This window comes from Equus caballus, chromosome 18, assembly GCF_041296265.1.
Source record: "Equus caballus isolate H_3958 breed thoroughbred chromosome 18, TB-T2T, whole genome shotgun sequence".
Lineage (NCBI taxonomy): Eukaryota > Metazoa > Chordata > Mammalia > Perissodactyla > Equidae > Equus > Equus caballus.
In genome coordinates, this window is record NC_091701.1 from 55,473,205 (window position 1) to 55,490,310 (window position 17,106).

The 17,106-nt window shown below is 33.2% G+C and overlaps 1 protein-coding gene across 3 annotated transcripts in view; it reads left to right on the forward strand.

The window, feature by feature from the left end:
- Nucleotides 1–14,761, forward strand: part of MTX2 (metaxin 2) — a 58,939-nt gene extending 44,178 nt beyond the window's left edge. For all 3 annotated transcript variants that reach the window (XM_005601607.4, XM_070241274.1, XM_070241273.1), the window contains 7 exons: nucleotides 69–141; nucleotides 4,101–4,177; nucleotides 6,195–6,287; nucleotides 6,786–6,824; nucleotides 7,209–7,334; nucleotides 8,411–8,487; nucleotides 14,293–14,761. In XM_005601607.4, coding sequence (XP_005601664.1) covers nucleotides 69–141; nucleotides 4,101–4,177; nucleotides 6,195–6,287; nucleotides 6,786–6,824; nucleotides 7,209–7,334; nucleotides 8,411–8,487; nucleotides 14,293–14,476 — 669 coding nt within the window. In that variant the 3' untranslated portion in view covers nucleotides 14,477–14,761. The remainder of the gene's footprint in view (nucleotides 1–68; nucleotides 142–4,100; nucleotides 4,178–6,194; nucleotides 6,288–6,785; nucleotides 6,825–7,208; nucleotides 7,335–8,410; nucleotides 8,488–14,292) is intronic.
- Nucleotides 14,762–17,106: the final 2,345 nt, after the last annotated feature.

A 17,106-nucleotide genomic window follows, 5' to 3' on the forward strand; every position in this document is an offset into this window, starting at 1 on the left:
AAACAAAAAGTTGTGTTCAACTAGGCATATACTTTCACTAGGCTTATTATACTTCTCTTGATTTACAGGCCTTTTTGCAAATGTGTAATCTGCCTATCAAAGTGGTTTGTAGGGCAAATGCAGAATATATGTCTCCATCTGGTAAGTGTTTTTTTTTTTCCCTTCTCTGTTAATATTCTGCATTGATAAAATTGCAGTGATAGTCCAGTTTGTACTTAGATTTTTAAAATGCATTTTTTAAAAATTTACCCTTTGAGGAATTTTCCCATGGTTTTATAAAGTAACAGTTGCAAACTTGACAGTCGTGGCTTGGGCATGTCTGCTCATTTCAACTTGGTAGTCAGAGATGGTTACTGGAAAGTTATGGAAATTGTTTTAAATAGTAAATATTAAGAAAATAGATAATCTCAGACTTCCCCAGTCTTATTTACAAGCAACTGTTTCCTCTTTAGAAAACAAATTTTAGTGTTAATGGATCCATTCATTATTAAACACACTTCTCTAAATTATATTCTCCCATTATACAGATGGAAGAAGAGAGATTGTGGAATAATTAAATTAACTTGTCATAGGCCTTAAAGTCATCTCTCGATGTTTTTGGTTTCTAATTCTTTCTTTTTTATTTTAATAGGTTTTAAGACACTTTTTATTAAGATTTTAGCCTTCTGCTATTTTTATAATCAGTATTACCTTTTCTGTGTGTCTTGTATTAGTAGATTAAAGTATAGTTTTAAACAAATATGATTCAGGTAATTTTTTTTTCTGAGGAAGAGTCACCCTGAGCTAACATCTGTTGCTGGTCTTCCTCTTTTTTTTGCTTGAGGAAGATTAGTCCTGAGCTAACATCTGTGCCAGTCTTCCTCTTTTTATATGTGGGTCACCACCACAGCATGGCTGATGAGTGGTGTAGGTCCTTGCCCAGGATCTGAACCTATGAACCCAGGCTCTGAAGCAGAGCTTGCCAAACTTAACCACTATGCCACAGGGCCAGCCCCCAGATAATTTTTAATATAAAAATATAGTGCTACAAAGCTGATAAATAAATGTTAAATAGAATTGGTATGGATTATAACTGTGGTTTTGTTGAAGCAATAGTAACACATAGAATAACTCCTTTATCAATGAGTAAATCCATTGACTTTCACTGATTAGCATAAGTGTGTTACATTCCTTTTTAGGGAGACATTCATCTCTCTTCATTGTAATGATAACTTAGGAATGATTTGTGTTAAACATTTTTTCATCTTAAGTTCTTAAGGGTGATAATCATCAAATCTGTGAAGACACTCTCTTCGTACACACTGAAAGGTCTATATGAATGTATCTACATTTATAAGTTTATGAATATACATTTAAAAACATTTCCATAAGGGAATTTCTAGACTTATAAACATAGACATATCTTAGATTCTTAAAGGCACTTAATTGACTCATTTTGTGTTAATTTTATGCTTAGGTTTTATAAACTTTACTGAATTCTGGTGAAATGAATTATATTGGATTCTGTCCATCTTTTTCCTCTATCTAGTCATATAAAAAGAGTGTGGATATACATATAAAAGGGTTGGTAGTCTAATACTAAAGTTAATATCTTTGGCAAATGAGAGGAAGCCATATAGTTGATCCACTCATTTCCTAAAATGACTGTATTATACTTAGTATCACCTAGGTAGATACATATCTCCTTTTTATAAGCTCTGTGAAAGACAAACAGATAAATATTATAGAGACTACAATACATACATACATTCATAGGAGGAGTCTCCTATAGGTAGATGAAAATGGCATTTTCTGTTAAGATATTTAAATTACATCATATCTCTAGTTATTATTCTCTTTCATCATATGATTTGGGGTAATCAGGGCAGTGTGTTTTATTTTATTTGCCTGATGAACTTGTTGTGGTAGAGTTGTTTTTTGTTCTTGTTTTTTTTTTTTTGAGGAAGATTAGCCCTGAGCTAACTGCTGCCAGTCCTCCTCTTTTTGCTGAGGAAGCCTGGCCCTGAGCTAACATCCATGCCCATCTTCCTCTACTTTATATGTGGGACACCTACCACATCATGGTGTGCCAAGCGGTGCCATGTCCGCACCCGGGATCCGAACCCGTGAACCCCAGGCCACCGAGAAGTGGAGCATGTGAACTTAACTGCTGTGCCACCGGGCCGGGCCCTGTGGTAGATTTTCTCAAAGCAGAGAGCATCATGGAATAGTCAGAAGACTGCTTGGGTAACTAAGAGTTAGGAAATTTTTACTCTAATCCTTCTGTAACTTTGTCACATATTAACATTTCTGTGGGAAATTTTACTTCTCTTCTTTGAGCCCCTGTGACTTCATCTGTAATATTTGAAGTAGTTGCATTAGATGGCATCCAAGGTCCTTTCTATTTCTAATATCTTCTGAAACTACAAACTTACTTGGCAATATCTTCTTGCTTTCTTTAGAAATAAAAGTTTTAAAAGTGATTATTCTGCCTAAAATGAGAAACAGGGCCCTCAGTTTTTTTGTTTGACCTTTGACTGGTGCTGGAAAATACCTGTGTCACCGTGCTCCTCCCTGGTACCTGCAATAATAAGGATATATAACATTGGCTCCTCCTTTAAGCCAGGCTAGTCACAGAAAACATTATTCACTTCTAATTTCTTGCCTTGATTTTTATGTATCTCTTTATATTTATAGAGATATGGATACTCACTTGACTACCCACACTGCTTCCCTGTTTCAGAATCTACAGTATTTTTAAGAAAAGAAATAAAATGCAAACTCTTTCTTCCACGAACTCCAAATTGGATATTGAAAATGAGAAATATACTTTGCTCTCCAAAGTCACACCCTAAAAATCCCCTTTAGTCTAGACATTCATTCACAAATAGTTGTCTTTCTCAGATCGTTTTATCTCAGAGGACCTGCACTATTTCTAGCAGCATAGTAGTTAGAAGGATTTTATCCCAAGTTAAAACAATATGACCTAGTGCTTATCCAGATAGGAAATTCTTTTCTTTTTACAAGATTGTTATAAAGCAGCGGAAGAAAGGAATGCAGAATTCAGTGGTTTTATATTGGTTACACGGAAATGTCTTCTAAATACGTCTATTGATTGTTGTCTTCCAAAAAGCCTGCCTTTCCTTTGTCATGTGTGTTATCCCGTGGATGCAGATGAGGCTTTTGGTGGTGTTCTGCAACTCATCCATTACCCTCAGGCTTGACTGAGCTGGAGAGGAGGAAATCTATTGAAAAGGACCCTGAGGAAGCCTGCTGTTAGTGTGAACTCTGTTTGAACTAGGTCTGACAGCAGGTTTCACCTTGTAGCTTTTGGGGTAAACTTTATTGCTATTTGGAGACTGTTCTGTTCTCATCATTTCTGAGAATTTCATCAAATATTAGTATTTATAAAAATGAAATAATTACCTTTTTAATGTGACATTCATTTAGAGAAGCCAGTTTTTATAAGCATAGTACTTTTGCTTCTCTTTTCCCATGTGTGTTAATGAATATACTGTGTATTATAATTCATAAAGTAGCATACCTTCAAAGATTGTTAATTCTCTTAATTCCTGATATTTTTGAGTCACAGGCATTTATTAGTGCACCATTATGTGCTTAAAATATTGACCTTAATGGGTATCTGAGATGTAAAAGTAGAAGATGTAAAAAGAAATCTTCTTAAATGTAGTTTAAAATATGGATTGAGTCATTGTACTCTGAAGAGAAAACCCAGTTAACTGTCTTTGAAATTTATTGGTGGTCATGAAACAATGTCCAGGCGTGGCTCATGTGATTTGAATAATTAGCATTTACTGCTGTACTAATTACTGATTTGTTAGTGTTAGCTCTGAAAAGGGAATATTGTGATCTGTTATTATATACAAATGAGAACTCTAGAAATGAATCTCCTTATTCTTTTTTCTTTTGTTTTAAAATTAGTTGGCATTCAGTGTTTAAAAATTTGTAGAATTTAGCATACACATTTAACTATAATTTTCAAAAGTTATAGTTTTATGAAATCTGCGTATTAATAAAACTTATCCCAGTTTTGTGTTAATTTCTTATTAGCACAGACTTTAATTTACTGAAAGTGTTTTCATGTTTTCTTTTCTCAACAGGTAAAGTACCTTTTATTCATGTAGGAAATCAAGTAGTATCAGAACTTGGTCCAATAGTCCAATTCGTTAAAGCCAAGGTAATAAAAAAGATATTAAATGCATTTGATCACAGTTACTCTTAAAGTCATTCATCATTCTTTAGTATCTTACATTTACATTGATTTTAACCTAGTCTTATAAAATACCAATATAGACTACTGGAGAAATCTGTCTAAAGTGTGAGTTTTTTTTTTTCATAATGTAAATCAACGGCAGAAGAGGTAATTTGATCTTTACAAGATGATAGATAATTTTCTAACTTATGCTTATGAGAATTTTGGTCATAAATGAAAACTGTAGGTTATTATGAAATGTCAGGTTAATCTTTGAGAAGGGAGATACAGGATATGTTTAGAAGTTAAATGTACTAATTTATTTTAATTATTGAGTTTAGATTTTAATAGTTAACAAAGGACAACCCCTATTAACATTTTGGGGAACATCCTTCCAGACTTTTCTCTTTGCATATATAGAAAAATATAAATCATACTATTATGTATTATTTTGCAACCTGCCTTGTAAAATCATCAATAGATTTGGGAATTCTTCCGTGTTAACGTCTCTAGATACATAGATATACATTATCCTTTTAAATTGTTACACATTCATGCATTGCTTAAATACGGGGATATATTCTGAGAAACATGTTGTTAGGCGATTTTCTTGTTGTTCGAACATCGTAGAGTATACTGAAGGGGAACAAAATTTGCCACCCCAAAATGTGTCTCTTCAACATGAGGATTAATTTAGGCTGATTATTTTTAAGAAATGATAGACTCAGAAAGTTTTTCGTGTTACCTCCCCTTAACTGCCTAAAAGAATTCAGATAACAAAACCTGTTTCAGGAAGCGAGCTATCGCCTTAGCATAACATGAACTAGGTGGTAGAAGCTCAAAAAGCCTGCTTGTTGGACTCCCCTCTGTATTCTTCTGTTTCTCTGTGGCCAAACACTTGTTTTCCTAATGTTTGTTCCTTTTCACCTACCTGTGAATTCCCTTCTTTTCTTTTGATGTCTCTAACTCTCCATACCCCCAGCGTCTTCGTTTGTCTTTAGCTTAGGATGGTATTTAAGGTGAGGGCTTCTGCCATTTTGGCAGTTACTCGGTTTTCCTGGGTTTCTCCCATGTATGTGTATTTTTAAACTTTTGTGTGTTTTTCTCCTGTTTATCTATCTCACATCAGTTTAATTCTTAGCCCAGCCGGGCGAACCTAGAAGGGTAGAGGAAAATTTCTTTCTCCCCCACAGTACTTACACAAACCTGGATGGTATAGCCTACTATACACCTAGGCTATATGGTACTAACCTTATGGGACTACTGTTGCATATGTGGTCCATTGTTGACCAAAACGTCATTAGGCAGTGCATGACTGTACAGTATTCTAGTATATGGATGTATTATAATTTATTCACTTATTTATTTATTGCCCTTTTTTTGCTGTTATTGAGTGCTAAGATAAATACTCTTGTGTATACACCTTTGTACACTTGTCAGCTTATCTCCTTAGGATAAATTCCTATGAATGATATTGCAGCATTATAGGGTACACATTTTTTAAATTTTGCAATAGATTGCCAGATTGAATTAACGGTTATACTGTTTTATGCATTGACTCATTACTATTGTGTATTAGAGTTAAAAATTAGTGTCTATTTCCCTATACCTTTACTGACATATTTTTCACATTTGACTACTTTATAAGCAACACTTGTCAATCTTTTGGCATTTATTTTATTACTAATAAGGTTAGTCTCTTAAAAATACAAGGTTTACTGACCATTCTTGTTTTCTTCTTTTGTGAAATAATTGATAATTTTGTCCATTGAAAGATAGGTTTTTATAATGACAAGTAAATAGTACTGATTAATATTTTATAGTAATAGCGGAATATTAGTATTTTTCATATAAAATAATTTTGTCTTAGGAGGTTTTAGAAATTAATCCATTGGACATTTGCAGTAAAAGCATTGATGTTATATTACTTGGTAGTAAGATAACTGAAAGTTTTTGTATTTTTAATATGATGCTCTTTTAAATTTTTTTAAATTCCCTTTAGGGTCATTCTCTTAGTGATGGGCTGGATGAAGTCCAAAAAGCAGAAATGAAAGCCTACATGGAATTAGTCAACAATATGCTGTTGACTGCAGAGGTACAATAGAAGATACTAGGCCTTGAAAATAAGCTTTTTTCTCATAAAATATAATCTTTCTCATGGACTATTTTAAAGTTACTGAGAAATAGGAAAATAGTCAAGCAATTCTCAGGCCAAATAAACTAGATATTTGGTCATTATCTTTGAACGAGTTGCCTGACGTTTTCAGTTCTAGTTTTTCTGTTTGTAAAAAGAGTGATTCTTGCCCACTCATTATTTTGCTTTGGCCTTGTGAAGTTTACTTAAATAAAATAATATCTGTAAAATATGTTAATGGTATTTAGAGATATACTGTATGAATAAGAAATATTTTTATAAAGTACTGCCATTAAACGTAATAATTCTGTATAGCAACATTAGCCAAGGAAAAAAACCCTCACATATGTGACTTTTATAAAATTGCTTATAAAAAATGACCATGGCAAGAAATAACTTTCTTTATCCATTTTTCTCTTTGGTATTCTAAAGTTTTAGTGATTGTTCTTTTGTTCCTAGTTGTATCTTCAGTGGTGTGACGAAGCTACAGTAGGGGAGGTGAGTGGTTCTGCAGCATTTATCTTAATTAAAATTTAATGAGAAAACACTTTTGCTCAGAATCGTAAGTCCCTGCTCATAAATGAAACATTGTGGTTTATACCATTAGTGATATAGTTTTTCACTTACTTTAATTTTGCTTGCACATACATTTTAGGGAAGCTATGTGTCATTATTTGATATAACTGGTTGCAAAGTACATAAAAGTTTATATATTTTTAAAGGGAATGGTTTAAAATTTTAATTTTTTAGATTGTAAGCTATGTATTTTTTTCAGATTCCTCTATTTGTGTTCTGAAAATATATTTCTCTTAGAATTCTATTAGTTAAAACAGGCTTTGTTTTTAGAAAGAATCACATTTTTAACAAAGTCTTTTTCTTTAGATCACTCATGCTAGGTATGGATCTCCTTACCCTTGGCCTCTGAATCATATTTTGGCCTATCAGAAGCAGTGGGAAGTCAGGCGTAAGATGAAAGCTATTGGATGGGGTAAGAAGACTCTGGACCAGGTCAGTTCAGACTGAAGTTGACAAAACCCTCAACTTTAATGCATTAAGAAATTCATTGTTTGTATTCAAAGTCTTATAAATCCCAACGTAATAAAAAATTAACAAAACGTTTGCTCTTATTTTCTCTGGCATGAAGTAGTTTTATTTGTTTTATAAAAATCACAGATGCTTATTGTAAAGCAAATGATATAATACCAAAAAGTTCAAAGGAAATAAAATTGCCTGAAATCCTACCACCTAGAAATCGCCACTGTTAGCTATTTGGAGAACATTCTTCTGGATGTCTCTTAATAACGTTTTCCTTAAAATGGGATCATATTATACCTACCATTCTATAACCTGATTTTTTTTCCATTCGACATTACATCGTGGGCATCTTTTAAGCCAATAAATATAGATGTGGCATCATGGCTTAAAAAAAACCCTGTTAAATACAGTGCTTAAAATATCTATTTTTCTTTGGTCTTAAATTTACTGAAGTAGCAAAATTAACAAAATATATATCTTGTCAAGGTCATGAGTTTGAGCATCAATCATTAAGCTAATTAATGTCTCTTTTCCAAGGCTACCCCTAGTCCTAGCTAGCCAGCTTACTGATGTGTGCCATTGGCCACAAGGATGATTGGGTAATTGAAGAGGGATGGAGTAAATAAAACCCATCTTCACTAGTAGGAAAACAACTCAAATGCTTTTACTCATGGTAGGTCAGCAGTGTCATCTTTATGGAGTAGATTTTTTTAATATATATAAAGTCAGTCATTTGAACATATGGATTCAGGAAAACATTTTTGTAGGGAATGGAGTTTTCAGATAAAAACTTTCTTTATAGTAATCCTTATAAGTAACTTAAATGCACTTGTATTTAAAGGAAATTTGCTCTCATTTTCTTCCTATTTCTTATATAGAAAGTATTATTTATGTTCTATGTGTGGTCTGTAGTCTTATTTAAATATATTCCAAAAAGTTACCTAAATTTATATTTTTGTTGTAAAGTGTGATATAAATTAAGTTTTAGACACATTTTATTATTTTGCTAATTTAAATGTTTTTCTTTTGGGGTCTGCTGCCTATGTTAGGTCTTAGAAGATGTAGACCAGTGCTGTCAAGCTCTTTCTCAAAGACTGGGAACACAACCATATTTCTTCAATAAGCAGTAAGAAATTTTATTGTTTTTAATTTCTGTATTGTTAGGTTACACACTTATTTTATCATAGAGGAATTGTTTTATCAAGAAATATTTATGAAAAAATTTAGTTATATTTGAATTCATTTTTCCTTCAAGTAAACACTTACTTAGCTCTTCTTGGGTGTCAGGCGCAACACTAGGCTCTGGGAGACAGATTTCTAAAATGTGGTCCTTGCCATCAAGAATTTCTCCTAAGGGGAGACGTGTAAATCAGTCACTTTGTATGATATGTAGAGGTTCTGCTAGAGGTAGTTCACGGTGCTGTGTATGGAACTACGACATCAACAAAATTCTAAACTTGCAAATTACTATTAAAATATGAAGTGTAACCATACTTGTCTGTATAAGGTAATACCCTGGGGACTAGAGAAGTGAATGAAACTAAACAATAACAAATACTGTTGGATGGACAAGCACTATTATGAACTTATTTTTTCAAAGTTAATGAAATATTTGTAAAGCACAGAAATGAAGGCTATAGATTAAATATGTAAATTGAGTAAGTCATGTTTCATTAAGACAGATTTTTTTTTTTGTAATTTGGAAACGAATGTTTAGTGTAAGCAAAGAATGAGTTTTCCCTTTTTTTAAAAAAGTAATTTAATATATCAGAATCAGCTAGTCTGTGATCTGGTTTAAGATGAGCTTAAATTTAGCCTTTTAATCTCAATGATTTGCTTAGAAATTCTAACTTTTTCTTGACTTTTTAATAAAAATTCCTTGCTTTTAGATTAGTAATTTTTAAAAAGCTTTATTTGCTATTATTTATTATATCTTCATAGGCAATCATCTTCTGTAGCCATATCTAACATCTTTTGGTAGAGATGCTAATATTTGTAACAAAAGTGACTATGATGATGGCTTGGAAATAGTAGTTATATTAATATGTACTATATGTAACTGATGTTAAAATAAAATTTGGGGTCTCTTGATCTCTGAAGCAGGAAGGTCATAGAATTCAAATCATGAAATGCTGGTAGCTAAGGCTTCTATAGCTGTGTTCCTGTTTCTGGTGATGTTTCCTCTGCAGGTTCTGTTTGTTTAGTCTGTAACACAAAAGAAATGTATCCAAATGTTAGTATATTATGTAGATCCTTTTCTTTCTGATACAGGAATTCTTACTAGTTGAAGAGCTCAGAAGGGGTATGTTTCACTGTTTGAAGTGCATCATTCTGTGTTAGGAGTTAGTTTTGTTATGCAGGCTGTCTTAATGGGAGGCCAGGAGAATAGATCTAACTTATTTTTCTCCTCCTTTAAACTCAGTCTCAAAGAGTTAGTAACCAGGTATCATTTGACATGTGATTTCAGTGGAAATATAAAAATATTTTTTTCTTCATAAGTGTCCAATTACATTTAAACTTATAATGAAAAATTCAAAATTTAGAACAGGTGCAAAACCAAAGGTTGCTACTGAGGAACTGTTTAATATTAAGATGTAGGTTTTTGAAATAATTTTACCTTATATGAGTCTCAGACAAATATTTTTCCCTAACAATTATTATTGATAAATAGATTTTTTTATTTTTAATTTTAATTTTACTCAGTTGTTTAATTAATATTAAAATGCAGGTAAACTACATTTAGGAAAAAGTAACTTATTTTCACTTTGTTGTGGCAAAGTTTTTCTCATTCCTTTATGTTGCAGGAGTCATTAGTTTGTGAGACACCATACCTTAGTGAAAAGAGCACTGGCTTAGGTCAAGATATATAGTATTAGATTCTAAGTCTGACACCCCGAATGCTATTCTTGGCTCTAACATATACCAAACTTTGGCAGGTGACATTATTTCTGTGTGTATCCTCCCTTTACCCTCTAAAGTTAGAATCAACTTTTCTCCTAACTTGTCTACTAAGGATGTTGAGAGGACTCATGAAAAGAAAGCCAATAGCTTTACTTGATGAGAGAAAGTAAAAGAGTTGTTTAGGGAGAGCTTGCAGCAAGAACAGCAATTGAGAAAAAGAGGACAAAGAAGCTAAATGGTGGAAGGGAAAGAGGAGAATGAATTTGAAAAAAATTAGTAATAGTACAAGGTAGATACTAACATTAGTGGCCTTTTTTACCCTTCATAATATATACGGTTGGTAGCTTTTAAATATTTAAATTATATTTGAGAAATGCAACTAAAATAAAATCTGTACTACCTATGACATACATGCTATTTTGCTCATGTGATATCTGTTAAGACAGCTACACAAAGACTGCTAGGTCATTTTTTCCCTTTCACCTGGTGAGTGTGGACTTGCAATGAACAACTAAAACTTTTTTAAAGTGGTATTTTTATGTTACCTTTTTAATAAAGGGGAAGAAAGAGTAGAAAAATATATATGTGTACTTTTTCTAAATGTAATCATGATAGAAAGAGTTATACTATTCTAAAACTTTTATGAGCTCCTTGTAGGTCTGTGTGTTTTTCAAACAAAACCTGTTAGCTAGAAGAAGCTCAGTAATTAAAACTAGATCAAATTGAATGAGAAAGTGGAAAAGGAATTTGATTTGAAAAAGAAAAACTACTGCTATTAACCGTTAGGGTACATGGTAAAATTCGAAAATATACCTTCATGTACTGACGGGAGAGTATACTGAAGAAATGGTGCAAAAATTATGCTTGGGAATCTTAAGATGAAAAAATTTCGGGGAGGAATAGGATTATATTGAGGTTTATTCAATTAGGAAATCACCAGTTAGGAAAATTGAGGGGAAATTGCTCAAAAATATCCAAAGGCAAATTTAGAAGAGGTTGATGGCAAGAGGCTTAATGTACAAGCTTGAATGACAGTCCTAAAGATCAGTGATTGATGTATAAAGAAAGGATGTGTAGAGCCAGCCCTGATGGTCTCGTGGTTAAAGTTTGGCACTCTCACTCCTTTGGTGGCTCAGGTTTGTTTCCTGTTGCAGAACCACACCACTCATCTATCATTCTGTCAGTTGCCATGCTATGGCAGCAGCTCACATAGAAGAACTAGAAGGATACTTAGAACTAAGATATATAACCATGTACTGGGGCTTTGGAGAGAAGGAAAAAAAGAGCAAGATCAGCAGCAGATATCAGCTCAGAGTGAATTCCTTCCCTACAGCAAAAAAAGAAAGAAAGGATGTGTAGATTGCTTCTAGTAGTATAAAGATATGACAAGTTAATAGTGTAATGGGGAAAAAAATTAGGGAACACTCAGGCAAAATTAATGTTTTTGAAACTAGACTGACAATGAAAGGTGTCAGAGAGGAAGAAAGAAATATGGATTCATAAGAAAGCAAAAGAGATAAATGCATAAAAATTTTAAATGGAAAAGCTTAGGAAAACATTCATATTTTACAGTACTGTTTTTATTTTGATACTCAAATGAAAGAATAGTAGATATCTGGTGGATATTAGCAGAACCTATTGGGATAATCATTTATTTCACAGTATATGTAAATCAAACCATCATGATGTGCACCTTAAACTTATCCAGTGGTGTAGGTCAATTCTTTCTCTCTAAAACTGGAAAAGAAAAAGAATAGTAGATAACCAACAGAAATGTGGAAAGAATGATAATGCAAGATAAAAAGGCAACAAATTTTTTAGGACTTTAAAAGTATATTTGTCACCGTAGACTGTTTTTCTAATAAAAAGTCTATAAGGTAAATGCAATAATGTATATCAAAGATGTTAAAGGTCTTAGGAGGAGAGTTGCTACTTATATTCAAATTACAATCCACAAACATTTAGTAAGCAGAAGGGTGGAAATGTTGTGTTTTCTCTCCATGTGGTATAGGAAAAGTAATTAAAACTGGAGTTATGTGAAGATCTTGGCTTGATTAAACAGTTCAGTAGAAATACTGAGTAAAGTATATTTTTTTGTCTGTCTCACATTTGAGTTGCAAATATTTTTCTGAGTTTATTGCTTTTTTTTTTGAAGTCAGGTTTATTGTAGTATAATTTGCATGTAGTAAAATTGACGATTTTATGTGTCTAGTTCTATGAGTTTTTACAATGGTGTATATTTGTGTAACCACTACCAAAAGTATACTTTTCAAAAAGAAAGAATTGTGGGAATTGGTAATTTATATATATCAGAGTCAATTAATATAAATAGTTGCTGAAATTTTTAAGGATTACAAAAAATATACATTAAAAGTTATGTGTTTGTGGGCTTCTTTTCTTTAAGATTGGCACCTGAGCTAACATCTGTTGCCAATCTTCTTCTTCCTTCTTCTTCTTCTCCCCAAAGTTCCCCCAGTACATAGTTGTATATTCTAGTTGTCGGTCCTTCTCGTACTGCTATGTGGAGCGCTACCTCAGCATGGCCTGATGAGCAGTGCCATGTCCGTGCCCGGGATCTGAGCTGGCAAAACCCTGGGTCGCCGAAGCAGAGTGCAAACTTAACCACTCGGCCATGGGGCCGGCCCTGTGTGTGTGTTTTGTTTGATTTAGTATATTGTATTCTACTTCCTGTTAGATATTCTAAAGTAACTTGCCACAAAGTTGCTATCTTTGTTACATCAGATCAATTTTTGTATGCTCATTACCCATATATTATTCAGCACCTTTTGAGTTATGTGGATGTGTATTTGCAGCAAATAACATTTTGACCACTTCAGGGGTACTTCTAGACCACTCTAGTTTGAACATACATTCCTACTTGAACTCATTCCGAGCCTTCATTTATTGATTAAAAAAATGCTCATCTACACTACTGGAAGTTGTATCAGGGAATATATTCACCTTTTTTAAGCTCGAGTACAAGAAGCGAAGGGTACTTAACTCTAAATAAGGATTAGGAGAATAAATCCTAAATTGATGAGATAAGATAGAGCTTTTAAGAAATATGTTTAGGAATATGGAAGAGTTGGTGTTCATATTACTTCTCACAAAGTGCCTCAGCTCTACATTTATCCACCTTCTACATCCTTGGTTCTTTTCAGGTGTCCATTTGTTAATTATTCTTCATCTGTAATGATAAGATCACGGTGCTATCAAGTCCAAGGACACTGTGATTTTTTTTTAACTATCCTGTTGGCTACCCTCTTAAACATGACCAGAGACTGCACAATTGACTTTGATTGATACTTCGTGAATGTGTCAAAAGATGGAAGGATTTGAAAGAATTTGAGTAACTACTACTGAAAAATTAAATATCCTACACACCTTATTTTATTCATTCATTCAGCAAATATGGACTCAGTTCCTCAGATACTTTGCTAAGAACTAGGGATATAAAGATCTATGCAGTGTTGCCTTTAAAGAGCTTGGAGTATAATGGGGGAACTGGTTAAGTAAACATAGTGATAGTGTGGGATGAGAAGTGCAGCACCTTTTCATTGCTTCATTCGACACTTACTTATTGAGAGCCTACTTTCTTGCTGAGTATTGTTCCAGGTTTTGGGGACATAACAGGAAACAAGTGGACAAGGTCTCGGTAGAGGGAGACAGACAATTAACAACAAATATTAGATAGTTTTGACTATCCCTTCGATGGAGACCTGTATTATTTAGTGAATAAATTACTGAATATAGTCAATTACACCAATTGTTTTAACACATTTAAATGATACTGCTACTTCAAGAAGCAAGTCACACACCTAGCAAATCATAGTTAAAAAGATTTTTTTTTTTCTTATCTTGTAACAGAAACTCCAAGTTAAAACAATCAATTTTACCAAGTTGGGGTAGGATTTATTTCTTATGTGACTTTTTTCTTTTAAATAGATGAACAAAATCTTTTCAAAAATAGTATGTATTCTATATAACTTAATCACTATTCATGTTACTCTCATTTCTGCTGTTGTTTTAGGCCTACTGAGCTAGATGCACTGGTATTTGGCCATCTGTACACCATTCTTACCACACAGTTGACCAGTGATGAACTTTCTGAGAAGGTGAAGAACTATAGCAACCTCCTTGCTTTCTGTAGAAGAATTGAACAGCACTATTTTGAAGATCGTGGTAAAGGCAGCTCATCTATCAGATTGTCTTAGAGTTATGTGTAAATCTAGTTATTATTTAAAAAAATTAACTTTTGAAATACATATTACTTGAATGATGTAACAGATAATGGTATCAGAATTTTAAAACCGAAAACACTGCTTTTCCAATCCTCAAAACAAACATAATGTATCCTACATAGGTACTTTATACCATTATTTTGTGTACACATTAAAATAATGTTAAATGATATAATTTGATATGTTGTACTCTATATCTTGAAATTTTTGTTCCTTTCAAATATGTGTGCATATAAAAATAAAGCTCAAACAACTGTATGGCTGGTGTGCTTACTTTCTTTTGATCTTTCTGTAAGCCACTCTCTGAGCTTTATACATGAAATAAACAGTGTCTTTTCTAAGGCAAGTAATTTATGTTCCATACTCCCAAGATGATTTTGCTAGATACATGGTGGACCTGGTCATGGGAAAGTATGCACTTAGTATGTTCTTAACAAGTATGCACTTAGAAAATGTGAATGCTTGCAAGACAATTAAATCCTGGAACAGAGTGCCATTTAAGAACATTGTTCGTATATCTAAACTTAGTTGAATTTAAAGACATTTCATCTGAGCAGCTATAATTTACATTTGATAAAGGGATAGTTTGAAGGACTTTATCTTTTTGAAACTTTTTTTTGAAACAAGAATATTTTAATAATGCTGTTTTGTTCCTTTTGTGGGGAAGGGAGGAGAGTTTTCACAGAAGTATAAACAGGAATTTATATATAAGCTTGGAGGATTATATGTTGTATCACTTTCAAATTTTCTAACATTTTATATAAAACCAATGACGCTATAAAGATCAAATGTAAAAATCTTTTCTTGCAAATGTCTACAGTAATAGTACTTTTATTATTATTTTTTTTATGTACCAGGCATTTTTAACTCATTTAATCCTTGCAAACACACTATGAAGGTTATTATCCCCAGTTCACGGAATAGGAAATGGAGACACAGAAAGGGTAATAATACCTTTCCCAAGGTCAGAGAGTTAGTAAGTGGTAGAATTCAAACCCAGGCAGTTGGAATTCAAACCCAGGCAGTCTGGTATTTGTTTGATTTTTAACAAAATTTTTTTTTTTTTTAAGATTATAGGTTTATAGCATACAAGGGATGTGTTAGGTTCTCCTTAGTCTAAATCCCACATAAACTTTGGGTACTCTCTTTGGACTATAGTGCTATTTATTATAGCTTTCCTGAACTAATTTTGTCATGTGTAGTAGTATTAAAATAAGAAATCCCAAGTTACCTGTGTTCTTGCACAATTTTTATGACAGGTTTTTTGTGTATATTTTTGTATACTTGTTCTGTACTTACTATATACTTTTTTCTTTTAATATTATCATGACATTCATTTAATTGAATAAGTACCGTTTGTATGTTAGTATATAAAATCTATACTTTTTTCTTTCAGTTTTTTGGATGTAAAGATAGTACGACACCATATTTTAGTCTTAGTCATTGCAACTAGCTGTATTGTCTTAATGTGAGGAACACTGGGAGACAGAGGTTATTTATTCCAAGTTGAGATATTTACCCTTATTTAAGACTTACACTGTAGGGATCACTCTCAGAGAGGTCTTATTTCTCTCTCGTGTTGAGTGAATCACCACCAAAACAGAATGTAGTAGAAAACAGAAATCTCGACATCCCATTATGGTGATTCAGTTACCTGCTTTTATCTTTTAAATTTGGGTCAGAAAGCCAAGTCACAGTAGCTAAAAATTACCCCTGAAAAGCCAGTTTGCTGACCAGAGTTAAATGTGGTTTTGCTGCCAAAATACTTACCTGTGTACTGGATTTTAAAATAAGTGGCATACCTTATTTAAATTAAAATCGTAAGTGGTGAGAAACTGTTACTGAGCAACGGCTAGCCACCAGATGTGCACAGAAGGCGACACCGTGGCACAACTGGCTTTTGAGAGAAAAAAGGCTTCATTGCAAGGTTGACCAGCAAGAAGACAGGAGATAAGCTCTCAAATCTGTCTTTTTGGTCCAAGGTATGGGGTAAAGTTTAAGGGAGCAAGGAGGGCTGACTGGTATGCGGAAGTGCTAGCAGGGTGAGTTTCCATCGGCAGGTCAAATTTTTCTCTTCTGCATATGCTCCTGGCTGGCTCACTGTCCCTGAAAAATAGCTTTAACATTCTGTTGTTAAGATGGGATCAGTTAGGGGAGCTTACCAGGAAAAGTACAGTAAACAAGGGTACAGTTGTTAAGCAGATTTAAGTCATTGTCTTCTCCATTGATAAAGAGTTTCTAGAGATTTAGAGTTATCCTCCTCTTCCTGGCACAGAGAAGGAGAAACCCTTACAAATGGAGATATCTCTTGTAAATGTAAATATGCCTTACAAAATAACCTCTACTAGGTTTTCAGAGCTTTTCCTGTGTCTGCTGTTTCTTTTTTTTCTTTATTTTTTAAATTTTTTTTTAATTTTTTTTTTCCGGATGTACATCATATTTCAAATTCTGTATGCATTACATCATCTTCACCACCCGAACACTAATTATAGTGCATCCCCTCCCATGTGACCCTAATCACCCCTTTTGCCCTCCCCCCTACCCCCTTCCCCAATGGTAACCACAGTCCCATCTCCAATGCTATGTTGTTTTTTTTTTTGTCG